At 39.2% G+C, this 26,581-nt stretch overlaps 1 protein-coding gene across 1 annotated transcript in view; it reads left to right on the top strand.

Moving 5' to 3' along the window:
- Positions 1–26,581, top strand: part of PCDH15 (protocadherin related 15) — a 1,543,840-nt gene that overhangs the window by 345,301 nt on the left and 1,171,958 nt on the right. Inside the window, exon 3 of the mRNA XM_088459638.1 lies at positions 13,694–13,759. Coding sequence (XP_088315764.1) covers positions 13,694–13,759 — 66 coding nt within the window. The remainder of the gene's footprint in view (positions 1–13,693; positions 13,760–26,581) is intronic.

The following is a 26,581-nucleotide window of genomic DNA, read 5'->3' as shown; positions in this document are numbered from 1 at the left end:
AGCTATAATGGGTGCAGGGTGTGCGGGGCACATGGGCCCCTCGGTCCAGACGGGCCCCACACCACACACCCTGCACCCATAATATACTTACCTCTCCAGAGTCCCACGTCGGCTCGGGGGTCCGTTGCTGTAAAAAACAACTGGAAAATGACCGCGGCGGTCAATTTCTCATCATTTGCGCATGTGCAATACAGGGAAAATAGCAGCTGCTGCCATTTTCACAGTGACCTGCGCTGCGCTATAGACCCTGGGCACACTCTAGTGCCCAGGTTCTATAACTCCGGTGCTGGCCGTGCACAACTCAGTGTGCTGCCACCTTCCAAAAGGAGAGGAGGGGGCCCATGACGGAGACTGCACACAGGCCCCCTCATCACTAGAAACGCCCCTGCAAGTATCCATGCCAGACGCTGCACACTGTTTCTCATTTTTGGAGTAGACAATGTAGGTGGTGCAGATGTATCATCCATGGGTGGGGCACAATATGCCACCCCAATTATAGTTAATTTCTTCCTCTGTATATGGCTACATAAGCCAGTGGGCTAGTCCAACACTCAATAAGGTTTCTTGCTATTTAATCCTAGATTTTTATTCTTGCTGTTACTCGAAGTATACTGCCGTGAAAGCAATTGCCTATATAAGAAAGACATTAGCGGTAGAACTACCGCTGCTGTACTCCAACACTTTTGCCTTCACATTTTGTTCTCTATTACTTTTCTGGAAACTGCTACTGGAAATCAGGCTTTCAAGTTGAGTTGGTGAGGATGTCTCTTCTTACCATTTTAGTAAATAAACCCCTTGGTGAACACAGATAAAAACTAATCATATAATAGCCACAATATAAGAAAAAAAGAATGAATCACTATCACAAGAACAAATTTGTTAGCATAATAATATAAACACAAGCTCAAATCTAAGCACAAGTAAATGTTGGAAAATAAAAATGGTACTATAAAAAAAACACCTACCTATACAATGTGCAGTCAATAATAATTTACTCCAATCATTACAGTCAAAAGCATAAAATCACACTTTAAAGGCAACACATGTTCCTCAAATATGGAAAAATTATTTGAAGTACAGTATTCTGCACAACAATTTTTTTCTCAGCTGCATTAGGAGCCTTGTATAGGGAGACTGGAGACCTACTGTATATTACTCTTCAGCTTTGATACTCTTTTGTCTCCCCCATTACATAACAGATAGTTCTATAAAAGTCTGCAGGATTTATTACACAGCTTACTGCCTCCTACTTAAGCTTCTACAGAAGATTTATGACTTGAATGTAGGGACCCCCTGCAACTGCAGTACAAGCATTGAAAGGAGAGGATATACACTGGAAAAGTCTTTATTCCTATTTTGCACACCTTGCCCACAATGTCACAGAAAGTATCACTTGCTGGTGGCAGCCACAGCTGTAGTTATTGATTTTCCGTGCAAACTCCTAAACATCAGACCAAGATAAATGATTAATTCCTGTGAATAGGGTACTCCGCAGACGAACCTTCATGCATTTTGTAACTATACAATGTTTCAGTATACTTCTTGTTGCTTCTGACTGTTCTCAAATCCTCTCATCAGGCTGCTGCTCCCAGCTCCTCTTGTCCAGATGCTCCTGACTTCTCCAACCCACTCCGACTTCTGCATCTATGCAGAAAAGGTGCAAGAAACGGTGCCCGCCAAGCACTGTAGTAATTTTCTGTCTGTCTTGGTCCTGCCACCACACAATAGGGGGTGGGGCTATAAAGCAGTGGGGCCCTCAGGGATTTCCCCGACTCCCAACCCATTCCGACTCTGGCATCATCTGAAGATGGTAATGGTTTCTGCTGTCAAGCTCTGAAAGTTTAGTATTTTTGGAGCTTGATGAATTTAGGGGACAGCGGCCACATCGGGACTGAAAGGTAAGCAGGAAATATCTGTGATATCTCCTGCATTGCAATGAATGGCCCCGATACTTACTGTAGTTTTTACAAAAGTAGGGGAAATGTTAATTTTCACCAACTTTTATAGAAATTAAGGGATAATGAATAAACCCCAAGGTTACAATCGCAATGTCGCTGGGAAACAGATGTCTGTCTGTTCTCCATCAAAGTTAGATTTGTGTCCATTTAATTTCCTTGCTACCATAACACTAATACATCAATAATAATTAGCTCTACTGGAAAATAATTATTTTTTAATGTATTAGCTCAGAGACTAGAAGGTCATATTTGTTTTATTTTACTTTTATTATGAATTTATTCATATACTATATTGCAGTAATAAGGTGTTTTTTCTGTTCTTTGCAGTTTGTTTAATTTTTCTTTCAGAAAGTGGCGCATAACCTACATCAAGTGCAAATCTAAAAATGTTGCATCATTAGCATATACAGATGTCATAATGGCAGAACCTAGCCTTTAGAATTGTATAGTAGCCCATGCCTAGACTGGTGCATGTACTTTGAGAAAAGTACCCCGAAAGTAGTCCATCCAATCATATACTGTCCATATGCTATAAAGGCTGGAAAGTGTGTGTGAATTTTTTTTTTTTTTTAGTTTTATCATTTATTTTCCTTCATTTTGCTTTTGCTTTTTTTTTTTTTTTTTTTCAGTACATTTGGAGCAATAACCATATAACATCCATTATGCTCTGAATTATGATTATTTGGCATTGCCAACCAAACAGATTAAGGGAATCTTTTCAAACCACTTAATTTGCATTGTCTGGCAGTCAGATAATTTGAGTATTGGGGTCTATCCATTAGCAGATGTTTTTCTGAACGATGAAAGACAAAAGATATCTATTGAAAATTCCTGTGGCTGTGCTGAAAGATATCTGTCATGTACATGACAGATTTTTGCAAAAGACGAACGATATTGCATAACATCATTCAGGGAGTGGATTTTTTTCTCTCCAGTGCTTTGTAACTGCTGTTAATATCGTTCGTCGTTTACCGCATATAAACTGCCAGATATTTGTCATAACTGGCAGCGATATGCGATAATTGACCAACATGTTGGAGAGACGAAAGATACAATTTATCGACCGCGGGAGTGCGCATCTGTCATTTTTCAGTGCCTATCCATTAGCAGATAAATTGAATGACTGAACGATATATCGTTTAATTTATCTGTTAATCGATAGGCCCCTTAAGAGACAATATATATTTGAGAGAATGTATATCTGACACTTTGCATTGTGCAGTGTATGGATTGTTATATATAGGAGGGACATTTGAAAGAGTAGAAGGGAATGTCTTGTTGCACTGATTTGGATTTATTTTAAATAAAGATTAATTGAGGAAAGAGTGGTCAATTTGGCTTTTCCGATGACTTATGCCAACATATATCCAATGGAGTTTGGGACCTGCAAAATATTAAAGGAAGCCATTGGCTCCTATCAGTATACATTACATTATGGACCTGATTCAGACCTGCTTGCTAGAATGCAATCTCTCGTAACTGACTGATATTTGCATTCTGCGCATGCGTATGCATCACATTGCACGTGTGCAAACCACTGCGACAGATCAGGAAGTGCTCGCTCACCCAGCATAGACAGCCCAGTTGAATGAGTGACAGAAGAGGCCATTTGTGGTTGGTAACATGGGCAGGCCACTAGAAACGGGGGAGTGGAAGTACAAACTCAGACGTGCCTGTGTGTTTCAACACCAGTTCATAGGCGTGCATAATTAACAGGCAGCGTCATAGTACAAGTCACCTGGTTGTATTTCACACTGAAGTGATTGCAGTGCTTGCGGCCAGGTATAGTCAACCTCAAGCGCTGCGAGCACATCCGACAGTGCTTGATGTACCAATATTTTTATGCACTTCCTGGAGATGACGTGCGCAAGTGGGCATCTTATGAATGGCTGGTGGGCGTCTGCATACACAATGCAATCACTCGCCAAGACATAGTGGGCGTGCTAATGCCTTGCCGTGCGATCGCCTGCCTTGCTGGGCGTGCACTGGGTTTGCATATGCTGGGAGCAAGTGGCTCTGAATCAAGCCCTATGTCTTAACAGTACATTAAAATGTTTTTTGCGGATGGAGCTTATTAAGGGGGGGCATGCCCAACATTAGAGTCAATGGTGTTTATCTAGTTGAAAAGTGGTTTCAAAATGGCATCAGGGAGTTTCAAAATGTAGGAATCAAATGTCTAAAAATGACCAGGAAAGAGTGAAGCTACAAAGTACTGTAGTATTAAATGTCCTCTTTAGACCTAACATGCTCCAATGTAAGCTATGACCTAGGCATTATAGCAGTTCGTTCTGCAGTAGGTAGAATTTCACCGAATTGGATAGGTGACAGTGGCAGAGAACTAGAGATTGTCCAGAGGCTACAGTCACGCCTGAAACCATAGTTGAGGGACCAGTTTATCCCTTATCTGAGAATCCAGCAGACTCTTACCTGAATCCTTTGCTATGCTCTAAAATATCAGTGGATGCATCAGCCATGCATGCTCATAGGAGGCCCCACTCTGCTCTTTTCAAAGCGGGGAACCATGGAGGATAGAGTGGCATTCACTGATGTGCAGCATTGTGAGGAGGAACAGGAGAAGTACAGGAAGGGTGAGGCCTCATAAATGAGACTTCTCCAGACCAGAGCACAGACACATAAGTGATACTTATATATTGCAGGTGAAAAATATGCATGCACAATGCACAAAGGATATGATCAGCAACTTCTTCTTATTGGATGATTGCATCTGAATTCCTCCCCAAAATATATATATATATATATATATATATATATGTATATATATGATATATAAAATACAATTTTAGTTTTGCTACTGTATTACATGAAATTTTGGTCGTCATTCTTATATCTTAATTTACATTTTTATTCAGTCCTTTTGAGCATTCACATTTGGTTGTTGAGGATGAAGACAACAGATGACCATATCTGAATTAGAGGGAATGAATAATGGTTCTAAAATGGAATACAGTTTGAAGTACCCTTAAAGTTAAAATGTAAAAGGTGAGAGTTTGAGTCAGATATCTGAACTGATATCTTCTTGATAAGCACAACTTTGGTGTATATTTTGCAATACCTGAGTGCAGATATATTTACTTAACACTATAGTGCAGTGGTTCCCAAACTGGGTGCTATGGAGCACTTGCTGGGGTGTCAGAAGTTGGTAGTCCAGGACCAAATCATATTATTTATGATCAATATCCAAGGCAAAACCAGTTTTGGTGGCTGCCAATCGTAAAATATGTGGACAAACAGATTACAACCCTGAACCTATGGATGACATTTGAGCACAGTTTATTTTAATAGTTTTTTTCTGAATTTTTCAATAAGAAGCTTTTAGCTTAGGGGTGCCATGAAAAAATTACTGATACTCTAGGGTGCCCTGATTCAAAAACATTTGGGAACCACTAGGTATATTGTGATCAACAGTGTCAAAAGCTTTGGAAGAATAAAAAAAACATTGAATAATGATTCAATCACTTGTCCATGTTTCATTCCACACTGAATTTTATTGAAGATTTTTAAAGGATTGTTATTGTGGAAAGGACATAAATCAGATTGATACAGTCTAAGAAATGTGTTATTTTGTAAAAGCTGCTAATTTGGAAATTAACATATTTCCATTACTTTGGATAATATAAGTAGTAAATCCATAAATGCATATTTTAGCTCCTGGGGCAGTTTGCTCCAGCACCTACCCCCTTTAGTACTTACCTTAGTGCTCCTATCTTCTCTTCTTTACTTGGGTACTTCACTGGATACTCTCCATGACACCAAATGTGTAGGGAGCTTGGTGCTTATTCAAGGTTCCAGGACCAGGCTCTGCCGAGTTGACAATGTATGACTGAATCAAATACTATAGAAGGCAGCTCTCACTGTTCGGATAAATAAGCACCTTTGTCCCAACTCCCTGGAATTTAATGGATTTTTTTTGGGGGGGTGGTGGTGGTGGGGGATGAGGGTATGGAAGAGTCTAGCACATCAGGAGAACTAGTAATGCCATGAGATGTAGCACACACCCATGTGATCTATGTGCAACCTCGATGACACTTGATCACTATGGGCAATTATAGGTCTGTAATTTCAAATAATGATTCTTTTATCACATACAGATGTGCCTTATTGCATCTTTCCCGCTAGCACGCATCATGCCATGTGATTATCTGTGGCTGTGTGCAATCGCACCATGCAATCTTATGGAGTTTTGGGTGTGAACGCAGCATGCGTACCCGTTGGGTGTGTGACTCGCACCATGTGTGGTACGATATTGCCACAAAAGCGGCAAAGATGCAAGAGGACATATGTGTACTTTGTAAAATGAAAGGGCTTTGCAATTACTGTTTCACACAATCAGATTTTCAAATCTGAAAGCTATTTAAAGAGCAACAAGCAACATTTAAGGGTAGTTGTGGGTTTCACGCTATTGAGTAGTACCTCTAGCAGCAGAGCACCGGAAAGGTATCCCCACCTTCCTTTATAAATTGAAAATAGTATGATGTGGTGTCTGCGCTCTGAGGTGCTATTGTGTCAGAAATTGTTATTAAACTTTAAGGTGTTTATGAGGTATATCTGTTTTGATCTGTGAGGGAATTGTGGATGTTGGTGATGTCTATGCTCGATTTAAGAGCTCCTCAAATTCAAGTCTTTATTGGGAATGTCCTGGTGTAATCCACCTCATGAAAGCTGTGGGATGGTAGTTCTTAAAAACAGCGATCCTGGTGGTATTTACTGGTGGGCAAAAACTTTGGGCAGTATGTTCATCTGTATATAAATCAAAGTTAATGTAGTTGTTGTTTCAAAGTTCTTGAATAATAGTTGGCATATATATGGTAGGTGTATCCTCCCCTCTCCAATTGGTCTCTGTCCCAGGAAAGAGCCACTCCACCTCAGGGATTCACAAAAACACAAATCGCAGTATCAGTTGCTGGTGGGCACTATGGTGCAGAGGTATGTAAAATATAGGACTTACTTAGGTCCCGACGTACTCTTGCTGGTCCACCGGATGTGCCTCCTTATGCGTAGTGTTAGAGTGATGGGTGTAAAGGGCAAGACAATACTATCCAATGTGCCTGGACAGAACACTAGGTATATGGAGTGGGGGTAAAAATCTATTTATTGTTCTGCACCTAGCCCGGATGGGCAACAATCGGTGTCAGAGAATGAAATAACATAACACTTAAAAAGCTTAAAACATATGAACCATGGTCTAGGGATGAAATTCAAAAGTCACATCTGTCAGTAATGACCCAATGCGTTTCATCCCATGTGGGGACTTTTTCAAGGGTAAGTGAACTGTTAATCCCAATAGCAGGGTTTAAATACCTTGTACAATGAGTCCATCTGTTAATTGCTCCGTTACTTCCGGGTTTCAGGTGTAATCGCGCCCTCTGCATCATCCGCTAGAGCACGATCTCCTCCTGATCAGTACAGTGTGTGTTGTGTTATGCGCATGCTCTGTGAACAGTGCGCAGACACAAAATAACATAGCAAGGTGTTCCTGAGTATAGCTATAGCACTTAAGTGGTCCTGATCTTCACTGTTAGTATAAGTGGAGATAATGTCTCCTATATGCGGGCGGCCATTTTTGGTGGGTTTTTTTGTCATTGTTTCCAGTTCAAACTCATGTAATGCTTACTGTGTTTTAGTAAGTCACAATATGCTTATTTATGTTAGTTTGTAAGCGAATAAACCTAATTAACGTAGTGTTGGATTTAATATGATGTTGTCAATTAGGTTATTTTCTACAGTTGTTCTATAAGTAGAGTTATAGTGGATATAACTATGCATGATTAATGCAATAATGTAACCCTCTGTTGATAGGTTAATTAGTCGCTTCATTGTTACAGCACTCGTAGTTTAATATAGATTACAGTATGATCTGTTTCTGAGCTAGTGGCCAATAATTTATTTAATTTATTTTATTTAATACCCGTCTTTGAGTGATCCCAATATACTGTTCCCTCATATTGTGTGGATGTGGATTGATGTTGATATGCAGATGTTAAATCTAAATCCCTCATCTCAGAGCTGATAGATGTTTACATTGGCTCAGATGTGTAGAAATCTTACAGGGATGTTAACCTAACATCATGAGTCTAGATTGAGGCCTTGTGGTTGCAATGTCTTCATTTCAAAGATCCAACAACTTTCTCTGTCATCAATCTTGTTGGAATGGTCCCCCCCTCTCCAGTTAGGTTCTACTAGTTCTAAACCTACGAACTTAAGGCCGTCTGCTTTACTGTTATGGGTACTCCTAAAATTATCTGACATGCTATGTCCAATAAAGGATTTCCTTATGTTGTTAATGTGCTAGTTTATTCTCACTTTAAGTGCCCTAGTTGTCCTTCCTACATATTGTAGTTTACATGAGCATGTTAGGACATAAATGATATTATGGCTATCACAGGTGATCAGATTCTTAATATCGTAGTTCTTTCCAGTGTTCAAAGAGATTAGTTGTTGTGTTGGTGTTGTGCTTCTGTAGCTTAATTGCCGACAGGCTCTGCAACGTCCACAATGGTAGAACCCAACCTTCACTTTCTCATTGTCTAAGGTGGATTGTTTAGGATGATACTTGTTTTTTATGTGGTTCACCACTAATTTTCTCCCCAAGTCTGGAGCTTTTCTAAAAACTAAATCTGGTCATGTGGGTAAGAGTGTATTTAGTTTCTCATCCATGTGCAGTAGCAGCCAATGTTTTTGCAGGATTCTTTTAAATTGGTTAGCGGATTTTGTATAATTCGTGATGAAGAATACTTTCTCAGTATCCATCTTAGATGTTTTATCCTAGTATTCTAGAAGTGGGGCTCGTGGGTTTTCAAGTGTTTTAGTGAAAGCTTGTTCCACCTTATCCATATCATAATTCTTTCTTTGGAAGAGTTGTATTAGATCTTTACCTTGTTCTTTAAAATCCTCTATATTAGAGCAGTTCCTCCTAACCCGTATGAACTGGCTGAGGGGTACACTATTCAGCCAATTGGGATGGTGGTTACTATCGGCCCTAATATAGCTATTCACATCTTCTTTTTTGTGGTGTGTTTTCATGTGTCTCTCATTGTCATGGATAAAGATGTCAAGATCTAAGAATTGTACCCGCTCTTTGCTATATTGTGTGGTGAACACTAAATTGCAGTTGTTGGTATTAATGTGTTCCAAAAAGGTCTGTAAAGATGTTTCACTACCTTGCCATATAAAGAGCACGTCATCTATATAGCGTCTCCATAGGACCAAGTTTGCCCCAAGCTCGTTGGAGGACCTGATGTTACTATCCTCCCAATGACTCATGAAGAGATTCGCGTAGCTCGGGGCAAACTTGGTCCCCATCGCTGTCCCACATTGCTGTAAATAGAATTCATCCTGAAACCACATGTAGTTATGTTTGAGGATGAACTCCATTCCCCGGAGTACTGCGATTTGTGTTTTTGTGAATCCCTGAGGTGGAGTGGCTGTTTCCTGGGACAGAGACCAATTGGAGAGGGGAGGATACACCTACCATATATATGCCAACTATTATTCAAGAACTTTGAAACAACAACTACATTAACTTTGATTTATATACAGATGAACATACTGCCCAAAGTTTTTGCCCACCAGTAAATACCACCAGGATTGCTGTTTTTAAGAACTACCATCCCACAGCTTTCATGAGGTGGATTACACCAGGACATTCCCAATAAAGACTTGAATTTGAGGAGCTCTTAAATCGAGCATAGACATCACCAACATCCACAATTCCCTCACAGATCAAAACAGATATACCTCTTAAACACCTTAAAGCAACATTTAGGTGGAGATGTACTAAGCCAAGGAGAGACAGAAAATGGTGAGAAATAAAGTACAAGTCAATCAGCTCCTAACTGTAACTATGAAGGCTGTTTGAAAAATGACAGTTAGGAGCTAATTGGTTGGTATTTTATTTATTTCCACTTTATCTCCTAAGCTTGGTATATCTACACCTTAATGCCCTCAGCAAAACAGCTAAAGTAAAAAAAAAAATAGAAGTACTATTATTACACCTGTCACATGATAAAATAGCTATTGAAAAAAATCTTTGATACGTTGCAGGACTTTTCTAACCATGTTTGCATTTTTTGTTTATGTTTTCTCAAAGCTCAATTTTTTTTACCTCTGAGTGAAAATCTCCTATGTGCCTTTCCCTTATAGGTGTAAAAACCCAGCAAATAAGTTAGAATTAAATATTTATGATGCAGGTTTTTATGTCCCCATGTTGCATGCATCTGATCAGATCCTGTTTATGAAATGAAAATATATTTATTTATGTTATCCACACTGCTCTTTTAAACTATATGGAAGTCAGCTCATTTTCTCACATTATTCAGGAAAAGTGACACCTAATGTATTTGTAATGTGTTTCTGCGGAATAGTTTTGGTGAGTGAGAAAAAGCAAGTTACAGTATGTTGAAACTTTCAATATTTGATTTGTAATGTTGGGTTCATAAATAATGTAAAGCATACATCAACAGATTTATAGGTTTAAATATACTCCAGATATGTTCTTATAATACAATGAAAGTACAGAATATTTGAGCCTGCTATAATTTTAATTCACCTTTTTTTATGCTTAGTTGACACTGCAGAATTAATCAAAAATTATATCACTGACAAATTGGAATTATCTCTTCCAGTTGTGATTTTGTTTATTTTTATTAGCTGACACACACATGGCTGTTTTTATTGGTTATATTTGCCTCTGTGGAAGAAACATACTGTTCAGTATGTTTGCCAGCTGAATTTAGTTTTTTTTAAAGAAGGAGTCAATGTTATATGTTTTAAAAAAAAAAGCCCAATATTTCATAACAAGAAAAAAATCCTAAAAGAAAACGCTCCTAAAGAAGTAAAAATGAGATATAGAACAAAGTTAAGGTTATTATTATCTTTTATTTTAATGGTACCATAAAAGTTCTGCAGAGCTGTACATACTGTAGGTGTAAAACATATAACAAAGTACAAATGGCGCGGACAAGAACCTAACTGTGAAGCATAAGGCTGACGTTAAGCCTGAGACCAACATATACATATACAGTTTATTACAGTATATACATATACTGTAATAAATAGTAGCTCTCCAGAACTTAAATATATAACTTTTTCAAAAAGTGTGTGTTTAAGATTAAACTGGTCTTGCAAAGCATTTAAGGACTGATTCTGATTTGCATTCACCGCCGATGCTGAACACAGTGGAGTGATATTTTACTACTGCATCTGCGTGTAAGTCGCACCGCAAATGCATCCTGAATATTTGCACACAGTGTCACAGTACAGATTCAGATGCACAGTCTCTGAAACATCATGCCTACCCTCCTGGAACCATCGGGAGGCTTCCAAAAATTGGGTGGTGCTCCCGTTCCCCGGAAAAGTGAACAAGACTCCTGGCCGGTCACCACCCATCTGCACCCCCCCTACACCACCCCACTGGCATCCCCTTTCTCCCTGTAGCCACCCACTTATACAAGTAGACATCCAGGGGGGACCGATGACTAAATTTTTGCTAAATCATGTCATCATGGCCCTATCACCCGCTGCACAATGCTTGTAATCTCTGCATTGTGTAGCGGCCCTGCTCTGCCCCAAAATGTGTGATTTGCCCCTTGCCATTCCCCCCACCCCCGCTGTGCCGACCTTGCTACTTCCTCCCGGAAATGTATTTGTAATATATTGGGAGTTCTGGGTACTGATTGGGAGGTGGATATTCAGACACACAGAGATGCTGCATCTTTGGGAGTGTTATGGACTGGTCGCTGAAAAGTGGTTGCATACACAGACATGATATCGCTCATATTTGAGCCCATACTCAGATGGAGAATCTGCACCTAGCACATGGCTGGTACAAGTTTCAATGGTGGCTTCCAAAGATGCTCTAAGCGTAATTTCAGCATCTAAAGAGGCTCAAAGTTGTGTCTCCATCCTTGCACATTGACTGTACACAAGAAAAGGGCATTGTAGTGGCATTAGCAGATGCTACAGCACCAAACTATGCACACACGGACACAGCTGTGTCCGACTAAGAATCAACCTCCTAGTGTTTTTGAAAATGATGCTGCATTTTGTTAATATAATAAATGACTCACGTTCTATACTTTCATTTTATAGTAATATTAAATATATATTATATAATTTATACAGTTTATTTTATTACTCTATGATATTCTAACTTGATATTAATAAGTAAAGCTTGTAAAGCACAATGGAATCATTTTGCGTGTGTGTGTTACCTATTTCTAGCCCAATGTAGCAATCTAATTTGTTTCTGTTCTTTACATTATTTTACATGACTTTAGTTAAATCCTATTTTTAAACTTACTTTCTAAGCTTTGTTGAACTTTATACATACTTTTAATTCTGGTCTGATCAATCTATGAATATCTGAATACACAGTTATGCTAATGAGGTTTTTATTTTTATATTATTTTCCATCATGCATAGCCCCACTTCAGGTAAAAAATATAAATAGGTAGGCCTATTATAGAAGCTTATGGGTAGTCATATGGATATCACTATTCATAATTTTAAATCCTACTCTTACTCAGCACTTTGGGACATTGATGTGTTCTAGACCATAGTAACCAATGACATACGTGCTTTCAGCACTCTAAAGCGGCCAGATCAATGGAAGTTGATATCCAAATGGCTGCTGTGGGTTACAGTGTTTTTTAATAAATAAGAGTCTTATTTATTTTCAAGGTGTGTCCTCTTTTGGACAATGGGCAGCAATTTTTGACAAGCTTTGACAGAGAGCATGCTGGGATTTGCACTTCTAATACAGCTAGGGAGCCACACTAACTTATCTTAAGATAGTATGAAGATTTCATTCTGACTGAATGAACAACATGTTAGGATTTAACCACTTTACGCCTTGTATTCCCCTCTTTAACAACTCTGCTAATCCCTATACTCTATGCTGTTTGCATGTGAAGTCTATAAAAGAATGATTGTCTTCTCATTTCTTTTCTTTCATAATTCTTCTCTGCTACCTTTGATGAATATACTTTTGACTGCAGACTGGCAATATGAGGGTAAGATGTCGAAAAGCTGAAAGTCCTAAACATTGCTTGTCTGTTGTTCATATTCATTGTTACTTATAACATTATTCAAATTCTGCTCACTCGCTTCAATTAGATCTTTTTGATCACAATTAAATTCCAATTATATTTGTTTTTGCTGCAAAGCTTTAATTACAATGCTTTCCTTTTAGTCATCTCTTTATGTTCTTTTTTTGTGCTAAATTACCATAATATCCTGCTAGTCCTGTAGGACCTCAACTTCACAACTATGCCTGTCTCAGACTTCAGAGAGAGGTTTAATACATGTTTTCAAAAGTTCTATTTACATATGAAGGAACAAACACTTTTTTGAAACTAGAGAAAGACGTAGTGTTGCTGTGAGTGAATCAATAGCTTTTGGTGTTACATGTGACCAGTTTTATGTTGTGATGTGTCAGTTGCTTGTTGTTTGCATTTTTTGGTGCGCAGGTGTGCTAAAATATCAAGGCCTCTCTATATTCAGTGCGGCACTGTGGCAGTACAAGCAGACTTTGTTGAAACCATTCTGTGCAGCCATTCAAATGACATTGCTGTGTTCAGTTCCGTCTGGATCTCAACAATACCATCTTTATTTAAAAAGCCATGCCAGCAACATTCCTTAAGTACTTAACATAATGAGACAGTCATTAAGCTAATTGATTTTGTTCTCTCTCTCTTTTTTTTCCCCACTGCGTGTAGATTGTGAACTTGCCAGGTCCGGTCCACCAGCTACTATAGTTGCTATAGATGAAGAAAGTAGAAACGGTAAGCACATTCGGAAATCCCTTTTGTTTTTATATAGCTTTTAATTGGTATCAGAGTGTAAATGTGTCCCATTAAAGTGCAAATGTCTCCAACATCTAAAATTCAGGTCAATACCGATACCATAAGCCTCCTTATAGCATTTACATATGTGTTCAAAATCCAAATTACGATACAATGGAAAAAAAGGAGAATTGGCCTTTCATTGCCATATAAAGGTTCAAGCAATACATTATGTTGCTGATAATTATCTTTATTTAAAACAATAAATAAGCAAACATGAATATTATTAAGCAAATGATTTTAGTTGCTCTATTTTTGTGGTAATGTAGGTGTCAAAATGTTAGTTAAGTAACCATAGATCTGCCCTGGGTAATTTATAGCCAATCTATGTTGATTCCCTCCATCTTTTTTGGAAAATTGTGCTGCGTGTCAGAATCACAGAAGACTCCAGGGGCTGGAGTGAATCTGCATTGCATTTCAGCAGCAAAGACAGTACATTCTGTAGCTGTAAAGAGCCTGGAGGAACCCTAAATGCATACAGGAAATATCAGAGATACAGGCAACACATGATTTTACACAGCACATCAATCGTCCTACCTGCCTTGATTCTATTTAAGAATGCATTTTTAGGAGATTATTTCAGATAAGTAATAGATGTACTGGGGCAGATAAAAAAATTCTAATGTATTTTCAAAATAGAACAATAGTAAGTTATAGAAAATTTAGTGCTAAACATGTTACAGATTATTAAAATATTATTAAAAGTTGTTGCCTACATAAATGACACAGTCCTCTAAGCACCTTTCATTTTCTGTAAGATACAGCTTTATTTTCATCAGAATAGGAGGTTTCATGATTAACTCATACTGCAGAGGTAAGAGTTTCTCTACGGCTCCATTATATCCTATCCACATTTTGTTCTAACTAATTTGCATGTATATTGATCAACTTTATTAGCTGTATTGGCCTATAAAGTAATTTACATTTTAGATATCTGTCTTGAATTATGTAAAAATTATGGATGAGCGGGTTCGGAATTCGGATCCAATTTGGGAACCGGGATCAGGCTCGGGTTTTCTCGCCTGACCTGAAATCGAGGCAAAATGTCATCAGCCCACTGTCGGATCTCGAGGGTTTGGAATTCTATAAAAGGTCCCTGCGTCGGTGCCATTTTTCACTCCGGCTGTGGACAGTGAAGAGGGAGGGTGGGAGTTGTGCTGCTGTTGTCCATAGGGTATGTGTTCACTCCAAAGTCCATAGGGGCTGGCCGGGCTGTGTTGTGCTGCTGTTGTCCATAGGGGCTGGCTGGGCTGTGTTGTGCTGCTGTTGTCCATAGGGGCTGTGTCCACTCCAAAGTCCATAGGGGCTGGCTGGGCTGTGTTGTGCAGTGTCCCATAAAAGCTGTAGTCCTAAAGGGGTACTGTAGTGTTGTCCAGGGGGTACTCTGTCCATCGGGGGTGCTTCGCCCAAGTGCAAAAAAATTATTTTTTTCTGTTTGTGTGCGCCAAGCTTGCGTCTGTCTCATAAGTCAAGGGCTGGCTGGCTCATCTGTTGAAGGGTGGTGTGACCCCAAAGTGCTCCAAAAAAAAAAAAAATTCTGTGTTTGTGACTTGTGTGCGCATTAGCCACACGTGCGTCAACAAAGTAGCAGTGCCAAGCGTGCCCCTGTGTCAAAAATCAAGGGCCAGCTGGCTTGTCTGTTGAAGTCATGGTGTAATCCCCAAAGTGGCGGAAAAAAAATAAAAAAATCTTTTTTTGTGTTTGTGTGCGCCTTAGCCGCATGTGCATCAATATCACATAAATGGAGGCCAAAAATTTGTCTGATAAAAATAAAATAGGGAAAGATCAAGAACCATTTCCTGCTAGTGCTGAAGCTGCTGCCACTAGTCATGACATAGACGATGAAATGCCATCAACGTCTGCCAAGGCTGATGCCCAATGTCATAGTAGAGGGCATACAAAATCCCAAATGGCAAAGTTCAGGAAAATGACCTTAAAAAATACATTTTTATCATCTGAGGAGAAATGTAAACTTGCCAATATGCCATTTATGACATGGAGTGGCAAGGAACGGCTAAGGTCCACCCCTATGTTCATGACTAGTGGTTCAGTTTCACATGACGATGGAAGCCCTCCTCCCACTACAAAAATCAAACACGTTAAGCTGGCAAAAGCACAGCAAAGAACTGTGCTTTCTAATTCGAAGAAGATATCACAAATTCCCATGGAGAGTCCAAGTGTGGCGACGGTTGCGTTGCCTGCCCTTCCCAACACTGGACGGGAAGGGGTTGCTGCTTCCACCATTTGCACACCCTCTGTAAGTTCTGGAAGGAGCACCCACAGTCCACTTGCTGATATTCAAATTGAAGATGTCACTGTTGAAGTACAACAGGATGAGGATATTGGTGTAACTGGTGCTGAGGAGGAAGTTGACGAGGAGGATTCTGACGGTGAGGTGGTTTGTTTAAATCAGGCACCAGGGGAGACAGTTGTTATCCGAGGATGAAAAAGGTCATCACGGTCATGCCTGGGCAGAAGACCAAATATTCCACCTCTTTGGTCTGGAAATATTTCTATCCAAATCCAGACAACAACTGTCTTGCCATATGTACCATATGTAAAGGTGGAATAAGTAGGGGTAGGGATGTTAACCACCTAGGAACATCCTCCCTTATATGTCTCCTGCAGCGCATTCATAAAAAGTTACTGTCAAGTTCAGAAACTGTGGCTAAGACTGTAAGCAGTCCAGGGACACTTAAATCCCTTTTTCCTGTTGTATCCAAGCACCTGCAAACCACACTGTCAACTCCCTCCTCATCAATTTCCTCCTCAGTCAGGATCGGAAGTAGTCCTGCAGGCCATGTCACTGGCATGACTGACTCTCCTATCCGGGATTCCTAGGGAGGATCCTGAATTGCTACGCCTACTGCTGCCACTGCTACTGTTGCTGCTGGGAGTTGTTCATCATCCCAGAGAGGAAGTAGGTACACCACTACTACTTTTACTAAGCAATTGACCCTCCAACACTCCTTAGTGAGGAGGATGAAGTACGACAGCAGTCATCCTGAAGCAAAGCGGATAACTGAGGCCTTGACAGCTATGTTGGTGTTAGATGTGCATCCGGTATCCGCCATTAGTGCAGTGGGATTTAGACAATTGATGGAGGTAGTGTGTCCCCAGTACCAAATCCCATCTAGATTCCACTTCACTAGGCAGGCGATACTGAGAATGTACAGAGACGTCAGAAAAAGTGTCCTAAAAAATGTAGTTGTACCCAATGTCCACTTAGCCATGGACATGGGGACAAGTGGAACAGGGCAGACTAAGGACTATAAGACTGTGACAGCCCACTGGGTAGATGTATGGCCTTATGCAGCAACAACAGCAGTGTCACCAGTAGCATCATCTCAGAAATGCTAGCTCATTCCAAGGCAGGCTACGCTGTGTATCACCGGTTCCAGTAAGAGGCACACCGCCAACAACCTCTTAGAGAAACTGAGGGAAATCATCGCCCAATGGCTTACCTCACATAGACTGTCCTGGGGATTTTGATATCTGACAACACCACCAATATTGTGCGGGCATTACATCTGGGCAAATTCCAGCACGTCCCATGTTTTGCTGACACAATAAATTTGGTGGTGCATAATTTTCTGAAAAATGACAGGAGCATGCAGGTGATGCTTTGGGTATCCAGAAAAATTTCTGGCCACTTTCGCCATTCAGCGACTGCGTGCCGTATACTGGAGCACCAGTAAACACTCTTGAACCTGCCCCACCATCACCTGAAGCAAGAGGTTGTGATGCAGTGGAACTCAATTCTCTATATGCTTTAGAGGATGGAGGAGTAGCAAAAGGACATTCAAGCCTATACATCCACCTATGACCTAGGCAAAGGAGGGGGTATGCACCTGACACAAACGCAGTGGAGAATGATTTCCGTGTTGTACAAGGTTCTCCAGGCCTTCGAACTTGTCACATGTGAAGTCAGTTCAGACACTGCCAGCTTGAGTCAGGTCATTCCCCTCATCAGACTTTTGCAGAAGCAGCTGGAGAAAGCGAAGGAGGAGCTAAAATGTAGCAATTCCACTCGGCATGTGGAACTTGTAGATGAAGCCCTTCATTCGCTTTGCCAGGATTCGAGGGTGGTCAATCTGTTTAAATCAGACCACTATATTTTGGTCACCGTGCTCGATCCTAGGTTTAAAGCCTACGTGGTGTCTCTCTTTCCAGCCGACACAAGCCTGGAGAGGTGCAAAGACCTGCTGGAGAAAACACTGTCAGCTGAAGCGGAATGTGACATGTCAACAGCTCCTTCTTCATTTTCTCCCACAACTGGGGCTGCCAGGAAACAACTTAGGTATGCTAAGCAACCCGCTGGCGGTGATGCAGGGCAGACAGGAGCAAGTCTGGACATCTGGTCCAGACTGAAGGACCTGGCAACAATTTCTGACATGTCTACTGTCACTGAATATGATACTGTCACCATTGACAGAATGGTGGAGGATTACATCTGTGACAACATCTAAGTTGGCATGTCAAACAGTCCGTACCTGTACTGGCTGGAAAAAGAGGCAATTTTGAGGCCCCTGTACAAACTAGCTCTATGTTAGTTGCCCCCCCTCCAGTGTTTAGTGCAACCGGGAAACTTGTCAGCATAAGGCGTAGGAGGTTGCTTCCACAAAATGTGGAGAAGATGATGTTCATCAAAATGAATTATCAATTCTTCTAGGGAGACCAGCCTCCAGAAAGTACAGAGTGAACTGTGGTGGTGGATTCCAGGGGGACAAATTAATACTCTGTGAGGATGAAGATGTACACAACACTGAAGAGGGTGAGGAATCAGTGGATGAAAACGACATCTTGCCTCGTAAAGCCAGTTTGTGCAGGGACAGATTAATTGCCAGCTTGTTTTGTGGGGGCCCAAATGAACCAATCATTTCAGCCACAGTTGTGTGGCAGATCCTGGCGCTGAAATGATTGGTTTGTTAAAGTGTGCATGTTCTGTTTATACAAGATAAGGGTGGGTGGGAGGGCCCAAGGACAATTCCATCTTGCACCTCTTTTTTTTCTTTGCATTATGTACTGTTTGGGGCCTAGTTTTTTAAACTGCCATCCTGTCTGCCACTGCAGTGTCACTCCTAGATGGGCCACATGTTTGTGTCGCCCACTTGTGTCGCTTAGCATAGTGATCCAGCTACCTCGGTGCAACCTTTTGGCCTAAAAACAATATTGTGAGGTGTTCAGAATAGACTGGAAATGAGTGGAAATTAATGTTTTTGAGGTTGGTTAATAATAGCATAGGAACAGAAAAACCCACAAATTCTGTGATTTTAGCTGTTTTTATGCTTTTTTCCAAAAAATACAGATCCGAAACACGGAAGGTTGGTTTTGGCAAAACCAATCCAGATCCAAAACACAAAGAAAGATATAGATCCAAAACCAAAACACAAAACACGGAAAGTGGCCGGTGCACACTTCTAGTAAAAATATAATTTTAAACATGCTTCCTATGAAGCATGCTTATTGTGCTATATAATTAATTACTAATTTAAGAAGTTCAGTTATTAGAGTTTAACTGGCATTGAATTATAGAACATTTTGCTAAGGAATTCTTGTAGAATTGGTCCTGTTTGGAATTCAGGTGTAAATTGACTGTAGCCTGGATTTGTTAGTTGTACTTTAGTTATCATTTAATGTATTATTGGTATGTATTTTGTTTGCATAACTTTTCTTACATTTAATTAGCCCATGGCTAGAGTAACTAAACTGTCAAGTATATATTGCTATCTGGTTTCCATTTTTTTTTTTTTTTTTATAATGATTTTTTTTTGTTTTAAAGTTTTCTAATTGGCAATGCTGGTTATGGTTCTGATAAGTTGCAGCTTTCCATTTCATTTTTTTGCATTTTGGCACATTACTTGTTGTGAATTACATTTATGTAGTACAGTTTTTTTTAGGTCAGCTTGCAGTATTTATGTTTTGAAAACTTTTTGCTGGAGGATTCTGTATTTAAGTAAAATTTGGGCATTAAAAATAAAAAATGTATTTGCTACATTTTAGAAAAGTACTGCAACCACAAGGGATATGCACATGAGGGAATGGATTAGACACTAGATAGAAATACTGTGTAAAAAATGCTTAATAATTTATTAACTACACAACAATAATACCAATACCAGCATGTACACTTGCACATACTTTTACAACCCAGAAAATCAATGTTTAATCTCTTTGCAAACAAAATAAATTAACCAATGTGCTTTAGATTATTTTGGTACATTTTTTGGTCTAGTTTTCAATCAATAAAAACAGTTTATACATGCTTAAGCAAGTAATGTAACACATTATCCTTAATATTTATTTGACTGTACTAGTAGATTTGGTTATTTGCTTACTTATCCTTTTATTTGTCACACCTTAATTTTAACTGTTTTATATAATGTCTACAATATAATTTATATATATATAATATATATATATATATATATAATCTATATTAGGAAGCTGCCGAATATGGGAGACAACTTTGCAGGTCCTATAGAACAGTTTCCCTCTCAGGATATACCATCTGATTTTTAGGTTTACAAGCATTTGTTTTCAAAACACAATGCAAAAGCAATAACTGCATGAGTCAGATTGTGACCTTTGATTTCATAATTCATAAATCACATATATAGCATTTTATATACCCTAGATCTACATTGGGTTTCAGCCCCATTATTTAAAAGGTATGGAGCCCACTCGACTCAACACAATTAGAGGACTAGAGATGTGCGCTGAACCCTGTGCTGTGGTTTTGATGTGGATTATCTTTGTGTTTTGATTTTGCAAAACCACCCTCAAAACCACTCTTTTGGATATGGATTTAAAAAAAAATAAGTTTTAAAAATAGCTGAAATCATGTAACTTTTGCAATTCAAATACCCGAAATCCAGATTTAAAGTTTGAATTTGGAATTGCTTGAAGATCATAACCATGACTCCTCAGGAGATTAGAACCATGATTCTGATCTGTCTGGACTCACAAAATTCAGGTGGATTCAGATTTCTGGAAAACCAAACTGCACATCTCAAATCAGGACTGGCTAGGGACCTCATCAGCATCAGGTCATACCTGGCCAAAGAAGGGGGGGTCCTTGGATGAGATATGAACATCAAGTAATTGGCTTACATAATACACCATGATGCTTGGCTCTTCAGTCATATACACCTTGCTGCTGCTAAGCTACATTGCAGTATTTCTATGTATTTCAATTGGATGATGGTAAGGTTTTTCCTGGCACTTGTAGCCAACATTTAATGGCTAATAGTTGCACTATAACATAGATTTTTCTTTACATTTTTTCCTTTTTATTGTACATTTTTTTTTTAATTATTTAACATTTTTTACTTTTATTCTGTCTTTGTGTTGTTAAATATGACATTTTAATACCAACAAGGTATGTCATTTTCTAATCTATAGGCCATGTTATTTTCTTCAATGAAAATATACTGTAAGACAATTCAATTGATTGTTGATGAAATAGTAAGCAGATATTTAAAATATTTTATAATCATTAATCAATGCAATGGTGCTTTAGTAGATACAATTTGTGATAGTCATCAAAATTCAAGGTTAATAATGCTCTATGTGACATTTAAGAAAGTTCTAACTTTATTAAGTGCAAATTGATATACAAATGGTTAGGGGACATAAAAAAACAGTGAATACTAGATTAGCTAAATAGGTATTTATAAAGTAGAGATAGGGATGTTAGGTAAGAATCCTATGAAGATTACACTTTCATTTTTTTGCAATCTATGAATAATTAAAGTTATGACAATGCGCAGCCCACTAAGCTATCAGTGCACCTAACATGGTTGTATTCGCTATTATGAATTACTGTTTATTAAAATGTACTTATTTAACACTAGCTTATTCCATTGGGCTAGACAATTGGGAACAAAAAGTAATATTTTAGAACAGTAATAAAAACTATAAAAAACAATAACAGATAAGGGTAAGAGGGCCTTGCCCGCAAGCTTACTTTACAGTCTATAGTGAAATAGGCATTAATAATCAAGGATAAGTGTTACATATTGTATATTTGTCCAGACAGGTTGCAGAATTTCTTGGGTATGCTATATGATCCAGTCACACAGCAGTTTTGGCCTGGGGTCAGTGTGATGTGTGAGTGTAGAGAACATATATAAAGTTATGTGTGGACTATGTAGATGGGAAGCAATCAAATAGGATATATTGTATATTATATGTTGCCAAAGAAATTCTGCAATTCTATAAAGTGGGGAAATAGCACATAAAACATAGAGGTCCAAAAATCTAAATAAAAAGACAAGCAATAGCAAAATGTAGAACGATCAAGGCGCATAATTGCAATAGATTAAGAAAATTAAGTATTATACCTAAAACGCAATAGGGAAGATCAAGAAAATATATAAAGTGTAGTTCAGTACATGTAAGAGGCATAACACAAATTTGTAAAGGTGAAATAAGACAACAGCAGAAAGCCGAACCCTGCATGTTAGAACTTAAAATCTACACCCAAAATGCTACAAAAAGCATATTTTAACATGGTTTATGAGCTTGTTTTATTTCAATGACACATGAATTTCCTAATGTTTTGTTTCAATGCAATGGGAGTCCTACTTTTTAGAGAGAGAGAAAACATTGTAACTTAGATTAAAGAGGAGATTTATCAAGACTTGGGGCTCTATTTACTACAATCCGCATTTGTAATGTAAGTTGTAGTGTGATATTACTGAGTGAATTTGCATTGCGAATTCAGGCAATATCTCAGGGATCTATTACAAATCCCTTGCAGGGACAGAGCTTGCGAGAAAGCTCTGTCCCTGCGAATCCCATCCGCAGACTAGTCATGGTATTTTTGCCAAAAAATACCGTGACTAGTGCCCCGCGCATGCGCCGACCGGCCTCCACTGCTATCACCCCCGGTGCTAAGCCCTGCCCCAGTCGTTAAGCACTGCCCCCGCGATCGCGGATCCCCCTGCTCCCCCCCACCCGTGACCCCCCCCTCTCCCTTAATTACACTTACATGCATGATCCGGGCTCCGGTAATGTCTTCCATGTCCTCCGGTCAGGTGATATCCCATACTGCACTGGGACCCAATCACCTGATGACTGGGCCGCAGTGCAGCATGGGAGACCAGCTGACCGGAGGGGAGACATCACTGGAGCCCCGACCACCGGTCCCTGGAGTCAGGTAGGTCATTTTTTTTTTACTTATTTTTTTACTTTTTTTTAAACTGTATCAGCTTGCGGTTTGTTTAGACCACACAGCTGATTACTGGGGCCGGCTCCGGGCTCTGCTCTCCCCGTTAGAGCAGGGCAGGAGTCCGGTAACTGGGGGAGACCCTGGATAACGGCATTATTATCACAGGGCTTTCTCCAGTATTTTTTTTACAATTTATTTTTAGTAACTTTGGTCGGATCACATATCCCATTACAATTATGGGAAATGCGATCTGATTACTAAAAATAAGTGATCCTTAGGGGTTGGAGTAGAATTTTACGAATTCTACTCCAATTGCCCTGTAGTAACTTTAGGTGAAACTAAAATAATGTGAAAAGGGTGTGAAAACACCCTTTTTCACTTTATTTTATTAAAAATAATGTTAATAAATAGAGCCCTGTGAGAGAGAGAAAGTATTAACCAATCAGCATATGTCATGAGTTGGCAATAACAGGACTTAAGGGTATCATGTAAGTTAATTGATTTAAACTATTAGTATATACTAATTATTTGACATTATTTAGTATAGAAACAAATCTGTAGTGGGTGATATTTGCTTTCATTGTAAAACAATAAAAGCATGGAAAGATTTCAGATTATTTCTGGATCCTTTGCTTGAAGTGGCACCAAAGTGGTGACCTATGTATAATTGAAAAGTCACTCCTAGAAAAGTGTCACATTGTCATAAATATATCATATTCTGCAATAGGTAAAATTGTGTTACTACTATATATCATATGGTCTAGAGATGCTGTAACACTGATTATTTTTTAGATTTAGATGGTTTCTTTGGCATTGAGTGAAATTGCATTTTCAAGGTTATGTATACAAACATAAAGGTGTACAGGCATTACAAATATTTGGAAGGATATCAGAACAGGAAGAAAATACAGCAAAATATGAATTCCTCACTAGTAGAACAACAATTTAAATGATGCAACAGAATGCAGAATGGTATATAAATATACACACACACCAATTAGCCATTACATTACATTTAACTGCCTGTGACTGGATCATGCAGCCCACCAAGCAACTCTCCATTCTGGCTGGACCAAAATTGCAATATATAGCACCTATCCTTGCGTATCAATCCCTATAGATTGTAAGCTTACGAGCAGGGCCTTCCTACCTATATATCTGTGTGTTACTACCCAGTTTTGTTCTATTTATGTTTCCAATTGTAAAGCGCAACAGAATATGCTGCGCTATATAAGAAACTGTTAATAAATAATAATAATGTAGGACCCCCTCGTGCACCAAATCAGCTCTGACTCATCAAGACATGGACTCTACAAAACCTTTGAGGTTGCACTGTAGTATATGGCACCAAGTCATTAGCAGCAGATCCTTTAAGTTCTGTGAGTTGTGAAGTGGAGACATCATGGTTTGGACTTGTTTTTTCAGCACATTCCACAGATGATCGATTAGATTGAGACCTGGGGAGTTTGGAAGCCAAGTAAGCACCTTGAAATTTTTGTCCTGTTCCTCAAATTATTCATTCAATGTTGCAGTGTGACAGGGTGAATTATCCTGCTGAAAGAGGCCACAGCCATCAGGGAATAGTTTCCATTAAGGGGTTTACTTTCTTTTCAACAATATTTAGGTACTGTAGATGGTACAGTACATGTCAACGTAACATTCACATAATGCCAGAGCCCAAAGTTTCCCAGCATTGCCCAGAGCATTATACTGCCTTCACAGTATAATGCTCTGGGCAATGCTGCCTTGTTCCCTTAGTGCATCCTTGTACCCTGACTTTCCCAGGTAAATAGTCCATCCACATGAAGTAAATGAAAATGTGATCTATGAAACCAGGCCACCTCCTTCCATTGTTACATGGTCCAGTTCTGTCGCTCATATGCCCATTGTAGGCACTTTTGGCAGTAGACAGAGGTCATCATGAGCACTCTGACTGGCCCTCAGCTACACAGCAAGCTGCGATGCACTGTGTGTTTTTACACCTTTCTATTATAGCCAGTATTAATTTTTTCAGCAATTTTGTGCTACAGCAGCTCTTCCCTGGGATCAGACTAGATGGACTAGTCTTTGCCCCTAATGCACATTAATAAGCATTGGGCATCCATGACCCTGTAGTCCATTTGCTAGTTGTCCTTCCTTGCACCACTACAAGTGCCTATATGTTAGCGGTTTGGATCTGAGAAAAAACTAAATTTAGGGTACCTAGCAGAGCCAAATCATGCCACGGGTCCTACCGACAAATTTGGTTCTCAAAATGAGGCAAAACTTGATTTTCCTGGAAATCTCAGATATTGTATGTTTTGGATTGCTTATAAGTCCCTCCTTCATGAATTAAGGTACTATTTTATACATGAGAGAACATGGAGGGGGTTATGAGCTGTAGCTGTGCTGCAATAGTCGCTGTTAGAGAGAATTGTAGGTGAATTGAAAAAGAATGGAAAAAAAGGCATTTTTTAACCTGTGTGTTTGTGATAGTTGGACACTAGCAAGCACTGTGCATTTCAGCCTCCCCCTGTGCATGTTTGTTGAAGTGAACTGCACTTAGAATTGTTTTTCACAAGGGTATCCCTATCTACACTGCACTATTTTAGTATGAGGGCAAATGCAGTACTGTGGTTAGATTTCAAGCTTAGCTGGCCAAACATCTAGTTTGTTCATTTTTTTTAAACTGTACATGTCAACGAGCGCTAAAGAGAAAGACACTACAGCTAGCAATTTTAGAGTCTGAGCTGCACATATCTTGTGGATTACTGGCAGAAACATTACTGTGATTGCACTTTTTGCTGACCAAAAATTCTGTGCTATGTCTTAAAAAAAATCTTAAATCTTTTAATTCAATTTAGATGTTTTAAGAGAAGATTGTGTTTGCTTGATAAGGTAGCATATATTATTCTCAAGACTTTAAAACTTCATGGTAAAGGTAGGAGACCATAATTTCATAATGTTTTCAAAATTCACAGGTCTGTGCAGAAAATGCTGGCTCAGCCTGCAAAACTTCTGGGGATTTTTCGCATTCAGCAACTGCATGTAGAACAGTGTAGCAGCTGCAAGAAAAGTTAAATTTGCTAGGCCACCAACTAAAGCAAGAGGTAGTGACCAGATAGAATGCCACCCTTTATATATGTCAGTGACTGGAAGAACAGCAACAAGCCATCATGACTTAGACTTTGAAACCTTTGAAGTGAGTTCAGACACTGCCAGTCTGAGTCAGGTCATACCATTAATCCAACTACTGCTATGTTAGCATTAGATCTGCATCCAATATCCGCCACCAATACATCTAGTTTTTGCCGATTAGTTGAGATGATGTCCACACTACCAAATTCCATCTCAATTCTATATTAACAGAACAGCAATGTCTCAACTGTACGGGGACATTAAACAAAAATGTATTCTTTGCCTAGAAAATACCTTTGTAATGACTATACCCTTAACTACAGATTGTGAACAAGCAGAACTGGTCAAACTAAAGATTACATGAATGTAAGGTACCATCTTACTGCTGCACATTGGGAAATATGCTAGAGTTTTATTAAAGCTACTGAAAACATTTGAAATTGAAACCTTTGAAGAGAGTTCAGACACTG

This window comes from Taudactylus pleione, unplaced genomic scaffold (assembly GCF_031769625.1).
Source record: "Taudactylus pleione unplaced genomic scaffold, aTauple2 ptg000918l, whole genome shotgun sequence".
Taxonomy (NCBI): Eukaryota; Metazoa; Chordata; class Amphibia; order Anura; family Myobatrachidae; genus Taudactylus; species Taudactylus pleione.
Note: the sequence above shows the minus strand (reverse complement) of the source record. Positions and strands in the feature narration are given on the sequence as shown.